This window comes from Drechmeria coniospora, chromosome 01 (genome assembly GCF_001625195.1).
Source record: "Drechmeria coniospora strain ARSEF 6962 chromosome 01, whole genome shotgun sequence".
Classification (NCBI taxonomy): Eukaryota; Fungi; Ascomycota; class Sordariomycetes; order Hypocreales; family Ophiocordycipitaceae; genus Drechmeria; species Drechmeria coniospora.
Genome location: NC_054389.1, coordinates 6434807 through 6448401, shown reverse-complemented (window position 1 = coordinate 6448401; position 13595 = coordinate 6434807). Strand labels below are relative to the sequence as shown.

Genomic DNA, 13595 nt, shown 5'->3' with positions numbered 1-13595 from the left:
GGGATCTATCCGCTGGCCGTGGCGATCGGACGACAGATGCCTACATAGAGGTACTTGCGTGCGTGTACTCCGTATACTAGATAGGGCATCAATATCGATCGGATCTGTCGATGATCTTCTTGAAACATGTCGGGTACGTAAAAGAAGCATACAAGTACGATTAAGGACGCGGCCGGGGATCGTTTCCCGGCATGGGCCCATGTTCGTGTCGCCGTGCACGTGCTGATCTTGGGGTGCAACTCGTATGTAATACTCCGTACTCCGTATGCGTTGCTGAGATGGGGTAACAGGCCAACACTGGGCCCCCTCCACACACAGCCGTCACCGCAGGACGAGATGGTGGTGTTTGGATCCCTCCACGACCCCGCTCGTACCGGTACCTACACCTCTGCGCAAGCACAGGCGTGCTTCAGGTATCTGTACGGCACAAGGACCCAACTCTCTACATGCACTGTACAGTGCCGTAAGTACGGAGAACTGGTCATCCGCAATCTTATAATTCGCAGCACATGCATGCGCCGTCTTCGGACTGTGAATTTCCATAATACTAGGTGCGGAGTACACCGTGTTGACGCTAATTGATGACACCCAAGCCCGACAAGCATGACATTAACCTTGGCAGCGGGCGGCGATGGTTGCGCTGGTTGCGTTGCAACCGTGCTTGCGAGGCAGAAGGCGAAGCGGACGGTTTCGCCTTTGCTCTTCGTCGCGTCGCACGTGATGCTGTCCGTATCCAGGGTGCATGCCCGGTGGTGCTGGTTGGAAGTGACGTCTTCTGTCTGTAACGGTTATTGCGAGCACATGCGTTTGACATCGCGCTCACACTGGCACTTACGTGAGCCTAGGCGTAGCAGGCACGTTGCAGCAGGTACAAGAAACAGCACCAGCCGACAGGCGACAAGTTACAGGTATCGCTCCGTGCTCGCACACCTACTGTACTGTAAAGTAAGTACTTACAAGCACTCGTGCTACGTACCGTGCATGCAATACGAGTAGGTGCAAGTAAGAAAGTAGGTGCGCGAGAGAACCTGGCCAAAGTTTCCAATCAGCTTCCCCACACACTAACAACGAGCCAAGCGAGGGGAGCCAGGCACAAGGGTTGCATTTTAGCGGCAATTTCTGGGGAAAATGCCACTAGGGGCATCCTGGTCAGCATGAGTCGACCAGCTCTTTCATGCACACACGTTGAACGAGGCACTAGCCGGTACACCTAATGATAGTGCATTGCGGAGGAGAGAAATGCCCGCTCAGCCCCTTCTCCTTGGAAGGGGGGGCAGGGGGGGGGGAGGGGGAGCGACAGGCGAGTTGGCGAGGAACGAGGGAATGGTACTAGGGCATGTACCGTGCCATACCTCGCACCGTACCTCCGACAGCAAGAAAATTCTTGACTCGCTCGAACCAATCCCCGTGACGGACTGGTGGGACGACGGCTTATCAGGACGGACCCCTGGCAGAGAGGAACACATGTACGAGGAGAACCCTCATGCTAATCTGAGGGAATTGGTGTCGTGCGGCGGAGAGGCATGACGGTCGAGAGGGTCGGAGGCTCAGCCATGAAGGCGAATACGTCAGGCTCGTCCAAGGACAACAACTATCAATAGGCCCTCGCCCGCGGCGGGCGACGGATGGAGTACCCCGGATCATGATGCCAAGAGGCCGTCTTCCCCACGCGCCGAGCGCTGCGTTGCTGCGATGGCGCCTCACGAGGACGTGCAATTACAACGACCAATGCGCCATTCGTCCCGGTGCCGTTCCCCTACTCGTGCGAGCATACCGGCAGCCTCCATGCGCACGCCCATGCTGCCCGGTGCAAACGGCGTGCGCAGCACATGTGCCGCACGCTTTTAGTGCAGCGGGCGTGCTGGCAGAAGGTGTGCATGCAAGTACTTTACTTGGACTGTACTGTAGTTGTACTTGGAGCCGGCTCGGCCTTGTTCTGTCCATGACGCCCAACCAACCTGCTGGAGCGATCGAACACCTTGTCAGCCGACAGGGGTGCGAGCAGGCATGAGGGTCCAACGTAGGAGCCGATGTGTCTCTGTATCATGTACAAGCACCTCGAGGGTCTCGCGTGTACCTTTATCCCGAAACCCCTCCCGTCGTCGCCCACTCGCTCGTGTACCTGTACAAGCATTCGTCGACGCACTCTAGTACAATGTACGCGCCGGAGCCTCGAGCGCACTCTTCTTTCTACCTGGTTTGGTTCGACAAAGCTCGGACCACATGGGCCACAGTGCATGCGCATCAAGTGCACCAAGTACTTACATCGTCGTACAGTACACCTACTTGCTGCCTCGTGCATCCAAGTATGCGAGTGCATGTACATGCACACGCACGCCCATGTTGCCTGCCATATGCATGTGTACAGTAAGTACAGTACTTAAGCACCAAGGTAGGAGAGAGAGTACGTACGGAGTACCAGCCGTTGTACCTGTTCCCTCCATGTAAGTACTTGTACAATAAGCATACCTGGTTCTTACAACCAACCTTGACCTCCCGGTTATCAACGTGCATGTACATGTACATACGCACCTAGCGCAGCGGGACCGAGGGAGTCGGTTGCAGATAGAAAGATAAGGGCAAAAGCCCACAGGCGAGGCCGCCGAGAGGCCGCTCAAGGAACTGGCGCCAGGAACGGGCTTCAGAACAAGCATTCTCGGTGGCGCTTTCCGTCGTGCTAGTCTACCACATCCTCGATGTCGAGTATTACCCTTTTCGTTCGATTCGGTAAATTAACCATGAGGGACCAATGTCCTTTTGCGCCTGTCCGTACCGCCATGTACTTACATGTATTCGCAGCAACGTAATGCGGACCGGGCATGTGCTCGTATTAGGTAGGTAGGTTCTTGTACCAAGGTAACGAGCACCGTACCTGGAACCGACCGTCAACCCCCTCTCATGCCTGCAATCACCCGGTCGCGTGACCAAAATGCTTGTACACAGTACCCCTCGCAATAGTGGCGAGGTACATGTGCGCTGAACGGCCCTCTAGCGGCTTCATGTATACTGGCGCGGTCACTTGTACTAATACACCTCCACACCCTATCAGGATGGCCCACCATCTTTTAGCGTTGCGGGACCGCCGCCACCCTTGTCCCCGCCGGCGGCCTGGGGTTTGCACTTGGCGTCCGACGCATCGATTTGGAGACCGACCGTCTTACTCGTATCGATGCCGTCCGCCGGCAGTACCTGCCTGCTGCCTGTGCCCTTCACCAACGGCAGGTACCTTCCCCGTCGACGGTCGAGGCAAGTGCCCCGGCGACTATATAGGATCCCGCACCCCGCCGTGGATTTTTCCAATTTCCTCCCCCCCCCCATGACCGATCGTGCTGCTGTTCTTACGTATTCTCTCTCATCCTATATCTCAACGAGCAGCGTCTCCATATCCGCCTTCCCTCCCTCCTCCACCTTACCGCCGCACCCAAACGCACAAGCCGGCGTCGCGTAGCATGGACGCTGATGGCATCCACGCCCGTCATGGGCACGGCCACGCCCACGGCAACGATGCCGAGAAGGGCAGCTTCCAGCACAAGGACGCCTACGACACGTCGGATATCCGCGGCCTCGAGACGTCGGAGGATACGTCGTTGCACCGCGGTCTCAAGGCTCGTCACATCACCATGATTGCCATCGGTGGCGCCCTCGGCACCGGTCTCATCATCGGCACCGGCAAGGCCCTCGCCCAGGCCGGCCCCGGCTCGCTCTTCATCTCGTACACCTTCGTCGGTTCCCTCGTCTTCATCATCATGGCCGGTCTCGGTGAGATGGCTGCCTGGATGCCCCTCAGCGCCGGCTTCACCGGTTACGCCTCTCGATACTGCCACCCCTCTCTCGGATTTGCCCTCGGATGGACGTGAGTGCCACCGGCCCGCTGTCCCTCCCGTCACCTCGTGCCCCGCTGACCTCGTCTCCCCGCAGTTATTGGTTCAAGTACATAATAGTCACGCCAAACCAGCTTACTGCCGCCTCTCTCGTCATCCAGTATTGGGTCCCCCGCGATAAAGTCAATCCGGGTGTCTTCGTCGCCATCTTCCTCGTCGCCATCTTTTGCATCAACTACTTTGGTGGCATCAAGTTCTTCGGCGAGTTTGAGTTCTGGCTGTCGTCCTTCAAGGTCGTCGTCGTCGTCGGCATCATCCTCTTCGCCCTCATCATCGCCGCCGGCGGTGGTCCCAACGGTGACGCCCCTGGCTTCCGCTACTGGAGCAACCCGGGCGCCTTCGCCGAGCTCTACGCCACCGGTCCCCTCGGCAGGTTCATCGGTTTCTGGTCCGTCATGGTCAACGCCACCTTTGCCTACCTCGGTACCGAGCTGGTCGGTGTCACGGCCGCCGAGGCCCAGAACCCGCGCCGGTCCATCCCCAAGGCCATCAAGCTCACCTTCTTCCGCATCCTCTTCTTCTACTGCCTCAGCGTCCTTCTCGTCGGCATGATCGTCCCCTACAACTCGCCCGATCTCGCCTTCGCCAACAAGAAGGACACGTCGGCCAACGCGTCGCCCTTCGTCGTTGCCGCCACCCTCGCCGGCGTCAAGGTCCTGCCCCACATCCTCAACGCCTGCATCATCATCTTCGTCTTCTCCGCCGCCAACTCGGACTTGTACATTGCCAGCCGTACACTCTACGGTCTTGCCAGCGACCGCGCCGCCCCGGCCATCTTCCGCCGCACCGACAAGCGCGGTGTTCCCTACCCGGCCCTCATCGTCTGCACCGCCATTGCCTGCCTCGCCTTCATGGTGGTGTCCAACGACTCGAAGAAGGTGTTCGGCTACTTCGTCAACCTGACGACCATCTTCGGCATCCTCACCTGGATCTCCCTCCTCGTCACCTACATCCACTTCCTCAAGGGACGCCGGGCCCAGAACATCCCCGACAGCGCCATGCCCTACGTCGCCCCCCAGGGCCTCATCGGCACCTACGTCGCCCTCTTCTTCTGCTGCCTCATTGCCCTGACCAAGAACTTCAACGTCTTCATCCACCACGGCGACGTTGAGTTCGACTACAAGGAGTTCCTCACGGGCTACCTCGGCATCCCCATCTACCTCGCCCTCATCTTCGGCCACATGCTGGTCACCAAGAGCCGCGGCATCGCGCCCCACCAGGTCGACTTCTTCACCGGCAAGGACATCATCGACCACGAGGAGGCCGTCTTCGTCGAGCAGAAGGCAGCCAAGGACGCGGCCGCCACGGGCTGGAGCAAGTTTTACAACCGCTACGTCTCTTGGTTGTTTTAGATGCGTTGTGATTCTGGCGTAAGGGGTTCTTTTTGGGAATAATTTGGATAGATAGGAGCCTGCATGCATGTAGATGCCAGCTGATTGTTATTCTGTGTTCAAGAAACATTGTTCTTTCTTCGCCGTCAAATAGATTTTACCCGTTTTCGTTGCATAAACTTGCCTCTCCCATGCCTGCCCCAACGGCTCGGCTGACGTGCCCGTGGATGTAGCCAACCGATGGCTTTAGGTTGCATAAAGTTGCCTTGCCCAGCGGCATTCTTGCCGCCGACGTCGTCGACGCGGCGATCATCATGTGCTCCGGAGAACACGGACAGCGCATGAACATGCCGTCGCTGGTCACAATCGGGGACCCACCGCAGTGAGATCGCAAACGTTTTTCCGGGCCGGCATATGCACAAATAGCGCCAGTGTCACAGCGTCAGCTCGGAAGCGAGTTCAACGGGCGTGGTGGCAGAGTGGTCTAATGCGTATGACTAGAAATCATATCTCTTCGGAGGCGTCTGTTCGAATCAGGCCCACGTCGTGTTTATTTTTGGCCATCTTGCGTCTTGCTCATTCGTCCCCTGCGATCAGATCATTCACGTAAGTGGTTTCGCTGCAGATTTTTTGCCTCGCAGAAAGAAGTGTCAAAGAGGCACATTATTGCGTACCTGTACCGTAATGTGATCCGGCCGTCAATCTGTAGAGGCATGTACATGTATGTCCTCGCCAGACACTGGTGCACTTGTTCCAAGTAAATACATGAACAGTAATACTCTGTACTCCGTAGGAGTAAGTACACGTAGGAGTGAGTATACATGTAAGTACTGTACTTACAAGTATGTACTGGTAGGCGTACTTAAGTACATGTCTGTAAGTATACATGCAAGTACTAGTACATGGATGTCATAGGCACTCAGTAAACGCTTTCGCTTTCTACGGAGTACGGAAAACTTACAGTGCTTACAGTACTTACAGTATTGTATGGCGAACAAGAATTCAAGTAGGAATACATGTACAGTACAAGCAAGTATTCCAACAAGTATTCTTGCCCATAAAATATCGGACATGATACAAAGTACAAGTACTGTGTACTTTTGCCGACCGAATACCGGGCGATGACTGGTGCTGGGGTGCGCATCAACAAGCAGGTCCACAATCCTGGAAGGCTCGGCAATGCAAGGGTCATCGACAGACAAGGTCGCCGTCAACAAAACTGCAGATAGCAGGACGGAGAATGTACAAATCGGCATCATGGGGCCGCAATTCTAATCGTCTATCTACCACCGTCCCGTTCTATGCATGCGTCGTAACGAACACTGGCAGGGTATATCCCCCCTTCTCATCGCTGGTTGGAAAATACAGCCATAGCCTCATTCGTACTTTTTAACCCATAACGCCTCGCAGTTGTAAACGCTTCAGAAACGGTTGGGTGAAAAAAAAAGGACAGGAAAAGAAGCAGAAAACAGGATGTGCTACAAGTACACAGGGGGGGATGGAGTATGTATGTGGGTGTATAGGGCTTCGGAGTGGTGAGGAGGGAGGTGAGGAGGAAGGTGAGGAGGAGCGCGAGGGCCATTTGTCTAGGAGAGGAGGGCTCCCGCATGCTACAGAACCTGGCCGATCTGCTGGCGGGCGCGCTCCTCGGCAAAGACCTTGCGGCTCATCTCCAGGACGCGCTCGAAACCCTCGCGACCCTTGACGGCGTTCTCCTTAAAGCGGCTGACGAGGGTATCTTCGATGCGGTTCTTGATGCGCTGCCAGCCGCCGCACAGAGCCGTGACGCGGGCGCACTGGATGAACTGGGTCTGGTGGTGGCCGTGGGGTTGGTAGACGACCTCCTCCTGCACGATGACGAGATTGCTCAAAGTCAGGTTCTGGCTGACCATGGTGACCGTCTTGGCGTTGGGGTCGACGTAGCTTGCCTCGTACACGTGGCTGACGTCGTGGTTCCCCAAGATGGTCTTTATCCACTCGGGCGCCGACTGCTTGCAGGTGATGAGCCGCTCCGTCCTCAGGATACCCGTCTCGGCATCGAGGGACTGCGAGAGAGTATCGACGGCGATGACGTGCTCCGACTTGTTATTCCAGGGGCCATATTTGCGCCAGTTGGCAGACGAGACCTCCTCCCAGGAGTAGTCGTACGTGAAAGTATTGGAGAAGACCTTCATGATGGCCAGAGTTTGAGGCCACCAGCCGGTGGAAGAGAGGGAGGTGTTGGCGTCGATGTCGAGAGGTGTGTCGAGGGGTGAGTCGAGGGGGGTGTCGAGAAAAGCTGTCGTGTTGCTCACTGTCCGGAAGCGCGCCGTCGTCCCTTGCAAGCTATTATTGTGGATGCGTCTCTTCCACCAGCAGGTGCGCGGCGGAATCGTCTGTCGAGTCGGTCGTCTGGAAGGGTAGTGAATCTACAAGACGATGAAAAAAGACGAGGGCTCGATTCAAAACAGCGCGCTGCAGGGAGGGCCGCTGGAAACAGCAGCGATGGATGATGGATGGAGGGTGCGGAAACAAAAGGTCAAGGTTCAGTTCGAGGCTGATGGAGAATGCGGGTTTTTAAAAAGGCTGCTCTCGCCGCATGTGAGAGGAGCCCGCTGCCGCACGCTCGGAGCTGGATTTTTCCTTAGTGGGTGGCAAGGGAGACGGCTTTGCCATTTCGCGTAACCGCCTTCCCCGATATGGCTAGACCGCATCGTTTGGCGAGAAAGCACCGGGTCAGGAAGAAATCTACTCGGCGACACTGATTGGCTCGGACGTTCGGACCTTATCAAGTTCGAGGCGAACGAGGTCCAAGGTCCGAGATGCAAAGGTGCAGGCTTCAGTTCCAAGGCCCTCAGGAACGGGCGGGCGAGCGACTGTTGCTACGGCATTCGCGACGAGAGCCGACGGTATCATCACTACGTGAAGGAGCCCGAACTACGCGAAGGAGCCCGATGAGGAGGATCGATCTGATCGAGGCAAAGACACGCACAGTGTACTTGCAGATGCACGTCCGAACTTATGTACTCCGCACTTACGATGACCACACGCAGGTAGGTGTGCAGAGTACGGTGAAGACATACTCAATAGGGGACATGGTAATCCACTATTTTTGGAAACAGGGACCAAACCGTGGAGTTTGGCTTTTCGTCCACGCAACGGATGGCAAATCCAGACCACACGGCCGACGTGGCGTCGGTCAGACCGAGGGGTAGCTTCGGTTTGACCAACGACCCGTGGCTGGCCGTCCTTTCAGTGGGATTACGGTGTGGATGAAGCCTATTCTGCAAGCTCGACCAGTCAAAAGTCGACGGCACGGTTTACATCTCCCGCGTACCTGTACAGTGTGATTCGCCTCGCAGAGTCAGTCCTCTCCATGCTGGTCCCGTACGGAACGAGCCGCGATGTCACTAGGGAGCAAGAGCAACAAGCAACGCGGGATAGTGGTGGTCGTCTCTCGCATCTTTCGCAACCCATGCTCTGGAGATTGGCGTGTCTTCGTCGAGGCCCTGGCCCCAAACCGCCCCCCCCCCCCCCCCAATCCAGCTGGCACGCTAGTAGTCGTCACCGCGGCTGATGACCTCCTTCACCGTCGGTCGGATCAGGATAGTCTGTCCGGGACCGGTCAGCCTTGTTTTCCATCCGCAGCGGCGTCAAGAACGGGAATGGACGGAAAGGAAATAGGGTGGACTCACGTGCTCGAATTGGGCCGTGTAGGAGCCCTTCTTGTCACACAAGGGCGGGTACGCCTCGACAATGCCATTGTTCACGAGGCTGTTCAGCTGTGTTTTTCGTCACGTCAGCCCTCGTCGCTCATCGTCGTCGAGACTTGCCCGCGGCGGCGCACTCACGCCCAAGAGGTACTTTTCCTGCCCGATGCGATCCAGGTATCGTCGGCAGAACGGCAGGGTGCCAAAGTTCTTGTTGATGACGCTCAGGAGCGACTTGGCCGAGCTCAGGCGCAGGTCCACGTGCTGGACCTCGGTGTTCTTGGCGTAGTGGGAGACCTCGCCCTCGTCCCGGACGTAGCCGTTGCCGGTGCTGCCAAAGGTCTCGATGGCGAAGACGTCGCCCTCCTCCATCTTGGTCTGGTCGTTGCTCTTCACGATGGGCACGGCTTTGGTGCCGTGGATGCTGTACGGCAGGATGTTGTGACCCGTGAGGTTGCGGATGCTCTTGACGGGATGCATCGTCCCGTCAATCTCGACCTCGAAGCTCTCCATCGTCTCCTGGATGATGCCGCCGATCTCGCCGACGCGGGCGTCGATGCCGGCCTCGCGGATGCCCGCGTTGGTTGCCTCCTGGACGGCCTGGAGAAGGTTGTCGTACTTGCTGTCGAAGGCGACGGTGAAGGCCGAGTCGACGATGCGGCCGTTGACGTGGACGCCAAAGTCGACCTTCATCACGTCCTCGTGCGACAGCACCATCTTGTTGCCGGCGTTGGGCGTGTAGTGGGCCGCGCAGTGGTTCAGGCTCAGGCCGCAGGGGAAGCCCATGCCGGCCTTCATGGCGTCGCCCTCGGCCAGGCCGTCGTGTCCCGTGAGCGCCCGGACGCCGTCCTCGATCATCTCGGCGATCTCGGTGAGCGTCTGGCCCGGCCTGATCGTCTTCTTCGCGTACTGTCGGACCTGGCGGTGGATCTCGGCCGCCTCACGGTAGTCGGCGAGGAAGTCGGCGTTCATGTTGTCGAGGTGTCGCTTCTCCTCGTTGGTCGTTCGGTACCCATTCTCGTCCTTGTACTCGACTTCCTTGCCCTTCGGGTAGCTCTGGTTCGGGAAGAGCTGGCTGACCCTTACCCGGGGCGGCTCCGACTGGGCCGTCGCAGCCTTCTTCTTCTTCTTCGGCTTTCTCTTCTTCTTCTTCTTCGCCGCCCCGGGAGCACCGTCGGCCGCGGCGTTGTCCTCGGCGTCGTCGTCGGAGTCGTCGCCGTGATCGTCCTCGGCCGCCGTCGGGGTCGGCTTCGCGCCTTGGCCGTTCGCCTTGGCGTCGACTTGAGCCACTGTCGACCGTCAGCATCGAGACCGCAGCCGGCCTTCTGCGAGGAGAAGGTTTCCGCCTACCCTTGAGCTCCTTGAGCGCCTCCGTGGGGACTTGAGCTGCCATGTCTTGCCCGTGTGTCGTGCACTTTGGTGGGGGAGAGTCCAAGGTTCGGGTCCGACGAAAAAAATCGCCTGACGTTTGTTGGCGTGTGATGGAGGCGAAGAGGAAGAGTCGGCATTACCCCGCCGAGCCCTTGACAAAATTATTCCGACAAGTTGGCTCCGCACTCCATCTCAGCAGCCTTATATTTCCTGCTGCAGGTAGCAGAGGGTTTGCAAAGCAAGTTTCATGGAGGAATAAAAAGAAGGAGAAGCTTAAAAATATTACTGTAACTTTAACTACATGGATGACCAGGAAGTGCGCACTGTTCCGCCGTCATGTCAGGCCAATGCGTCGGCATCGGAACGATGAGGCGTGAGTTCCTGGCCGGGACGTGGAGATTGCTGTTCATTGTACGGAGTACGGAGTACTACTCCGTAGGTGTAAGTAGTTACAAATACAGTACTCCGTAGGTGTACTTGGTTAATAATATGTCGCAAATAGCACCTACCAAGTCCACATTGACTGTGGCGCCGATTTTTTGCGGCTGGTTTGGTGCAACATAATACTTACAAGTACTGTCTGTACTGCAGTAGTAGCGTCGTAACTTGTACTTGCAGGTACTTGCTGTACTTGCACGCACTGTAGTATGGTTGTTGGCAGCCAACGTCATCCGTCCGTCGTCTACAGTGTCATGCCACCTTGCTGCTTATTTGCTCTACCCCTCTCGCAAAATAGGTGCGAGCTCGCTCCTGGCTGTTTAAGTAGTTCTTCGTCCTCTCGCAGTGACCGCTATTGACGTCAATCATGGAGCATCAGGTTCAGCGACTAGTTGACGTTGCCTGGGCCAAGTACGAAGCCTTGCCTTCGGACCAGCGACTGCGTACGCGCGTGCTTCCGTATTTCCATTCGTCACCAAGAGAGAATCCGAGTACGAGGACGGTGCTGACAGCGAATGTGTAGTCGTCGGCATCGCCGGCATCCCAGGCTCGGGTAAGACGACACTTTCCCAGATCATCGTCTCTCGCCTCAACGACCGGGCCGAACAATATTCTGGCTCGTCCCCTCGGCCTCCACCAGCAACTTCTCTTCCCATGGATGGCTTCCACCTCACCCGCGCCGCCCTCTCTTCCATGCCCGACCCGGCCACGGCGCATGCTCGTCGCGGCGCCGCCTTCACCTTTGACGCTCCCAAGTTTCTCAGCCTCGTTCGCCGTCTGCGATGCTCGCCCATCCCTGCCGACCCCATCCTCGCACCCTCATTTGACCACGTCATCAAGGATCCCAAGGAGGAAGACATTGCTGTCCTGCCGACGCATCGCATCGTCGTCCTCGAAGGAAACTACCTCGCGCTTGACAAGGACATCTGGCGGGATGCTGCCGCCCTCCTCGACGAGCTGTGGTTCGTCGACGTAGACTTCCAAGTCGCTCGAAGGCGGTTGCGTGAGAGGCATGTGAGGGCGGGCATCGCAAAGGATCTAGAGGAGGCTGATAAGCGGGCAAGGGAAAATGACTTGGTCAATGGGGAGGAGATTGTCTCCCATCGGCTCAAAATCGACCAGGTCGTCCACAGCAGAGAGGACGGCAGCTGGGTGCACGAATAGTGGTGACGGCCGAGATGGCCGAGGCGATGCATCATAACCATTATCGCCACCATTATCATCACCTTGCCATATCGGTATGGCAATAATTCAAACATCCAAAAGCACACCCGCCCCCGCCCCCGCCCCAATGCGCCATGTACAACCAGGTACACAATCGAGAAAGACGCTGCGGTTCCCAGTTGCCTCGTTCATGACGATATCGATTGCTCCTCCTGAGCAGAGCTGACCTGGCTCATCTGGTTCGCCATGGTCGTCCCTGTGCCCTTGCGCACCTCCAGCGCCTTGGTCCAGCGGTCCTTGTCTTTGATCGGATGCTCTTGGCTGTCGAGTCCGAGAATCTCCATGAGCTCGGGTATCTCGGCGTGATCACGCGTCGTCGTCATCCGGTGGCACCACGACACCCGCTTGACTTCGATGGGACCCTCGTCCAGCCTGTCGTGGCCGCCGGGGTCGTCCAGCGATGCGATCCGCTTGTGTCCCTCCTCGCGTGGCGTCGTGATGGGTGTGACGATGTCGAGCGGTTCGAAGAGAAACTCGCCGCCGACCTGCCGCTGGTCACCCGACTTGAGCGCCAAACCATCGGGCACGTGCCGCAGCGCCTGTCCGATGCTGTCGAAAATCCCCTTTGTAATGCTCTTTTTCATGTACGCCGGCTTGGGCCCTAGGCTCAACGTCTTGATCATGCCGAACTTGTCGAACAGTGATCGCGTCGGGTCGGTGTATATGAGGAACGGGCAGTTGGTTGCCTCGACATACATGTCGATCAGCGCAGGGTCTCCGCAGCCGATGACGACGATGCAGGTGCTGACCGGAAGCCGCAGCAGAGACTCTACCGTGACCGACTCGGACAGAGACCGCAGGTACTCTTGGCAATTCTAGACGACATCCGTCAGCTCCTCGTTTCTCGCCTGCCACCTGCTCTGCCAACGGCGGGCGACCTACTCCGCAGAAAAAGTGGCGCACAAAGATGACGAGGACTCGGCGTGCGGCATTTCGCCCGTTGTACAGGCTCTCGAATGTGCGCGTCTTTCCATCTCGGTCCAGGACGACGTAGTCGTCAACCTCCCGCAACGTCTCCGCCGACGGCAACCCGTTTGTTGTCGACACTTGTCCGTCAAAATCTTGCGGCTTCGTCTTGTCAATATCGATGGGTTTGGGCGGCCCGCGCGAGCCCCTGGCAGTGGCCGTCGTCTGGTCCGTTCCTGCTGTCGACTGGGCAGTCGCCTCTGTCGTGGATCCCGCCATTCGATTTGATTAGAAGTCACTGGGGCTCTCGTTCTTGTGAAGGGAAGGAATGGGAAGAGAGAAGCAATTAACGGATTGGAGTGACGCAATAGCTATTAATACAGGTATGAAACCACTTTTGGTGGCGACTAGTCCGAGGTGGGTGGTTAACTGTTTACTGTAAGCTTGCGACCTTTTTTGGTATTATAGTACTCCTCCGTACTACGGAGTATAAATTGCTAAGTACAAAGAATCCCTGGTACCTATGTACTTACAGTAAGTACGTACCTACCTACCTAGTACAGTAAGCAATACCTAGTACTCCGTACTCCGTACTTGAACAGGTAATAATAATAGTGCTTAGGTGCATGCACCGTAGTACGGTAATGACTTGTAAGTGCCTACACCCACGCTCTGGGAAGTGTAAGTAATACTGTACTTACTTACTGTACTGAGCGGTATTGGCAGCAGCACCACCGCTGATTGCGGGGGGCTAC

The 13595-nt window shown here is 57.1% G+C and overlaps 5 protein-coding genes and 1 non-coding gene across 6 annotated transcripts; 3 read left to right on the top strand and 3 right to left on the bottom strand.

Moving 5' to 3' along the window:
• Positions 1-3449: 3449 nt before the first annotated feature.
• Positions 3450-5233, top strand: DCS_01655 (putative DIP5-glutamate and aspartate permease; the record flags this gene model as incomplete). Its single annotated transcript, XM_040798987.1, has 2 exons — positions 3450-3853; positions 3919-5233. 2 exons carry the CDS (start codon positions 3450-3452, stop codon positions 5231-5233), a joined length of 1719 nt encoding a protein of 572 aa, XP_040659870.1.
• Positions 5234-5677: 444 nt separating this feature from the next.
• Positions 5678-5759, top strand: DCS_t31. The gene has a single exon. It is a non-coding gene; the product is annotated as a tRNA-Ser (tRNA).
• A 1063-nt stretch (positions 5760-6822) lies between these two features.
• DCS_01654 (putative protein involved in intramitochondrial protein sorting) lies at positions 6823-8107 on the bottom strand (the record flags this gene model as incomplete). Its single annotated transcript, XM_040798986.1, has 2 exons — positions 6823-7587; positions 7976-8107. The coding sequence occupies 2 exons, from the start codon at positions 8105-8107 to the stop codon at positions 6823-6825; spliced, it is 897 nt and encodes a 298-aa protein (XP_040659869.1).
• Positions 8108-8745: 638 nt separating this feature from the next.
• On the bottom strand, positions 8746-10294 carry DCS_01653 (putative methionyl aminopeptidase; the record flags this gene model as incomplete). The annotated part of the gene is made up of 4 exons (XM_040798985.1): positions 8746-8802; positions 8887-8973; positions 9043-10190; positions 10252-10294. 4 exons carry the CDS (start codon positions 10292-10294, stop codon positions 8746-8748), a joined length of 1335 nt encoding a protein of 444 aa, XP_040659868.1.
• A 783-nt stretch (positions 10295-11077) lies between these two features.
• DCS_01652 (uncharacterized protein) lies at positions 11078-11874 on the top strand (the record flags this gene model as incomplete). The annotated part of the gene is made up of 2 exons (XM_040798984.1): positions 11078-11153; positions 11234-11874. 2 exons carry the CDS (start codon positions 11078-11080, stop codon positions 11872-11874), a joined length of 717 nt encoding a protein of 238 aa, XP_040659867.1.
• Positions 11875-12062: 188 nt separating this feature from the next.
• Positions 12063-13119, bottom strand: DCS_01651 (fmHP; the record flags this gene model as incomplete). Its single annotated transcript, XM_040798983.1, has 2 exons — positions 12063-12749; positions 12817-13119. The coding sequence occupies 2 exons, from the start codon at positions 13117-13119 to the stop codon at positions 12063-12065; spliced, it is 990 nt and encodes a 329-aa protein (XP_040659866.1).
• Between the last annotated feature and the right edge of the window lie 476 nt (positions 13120-13595).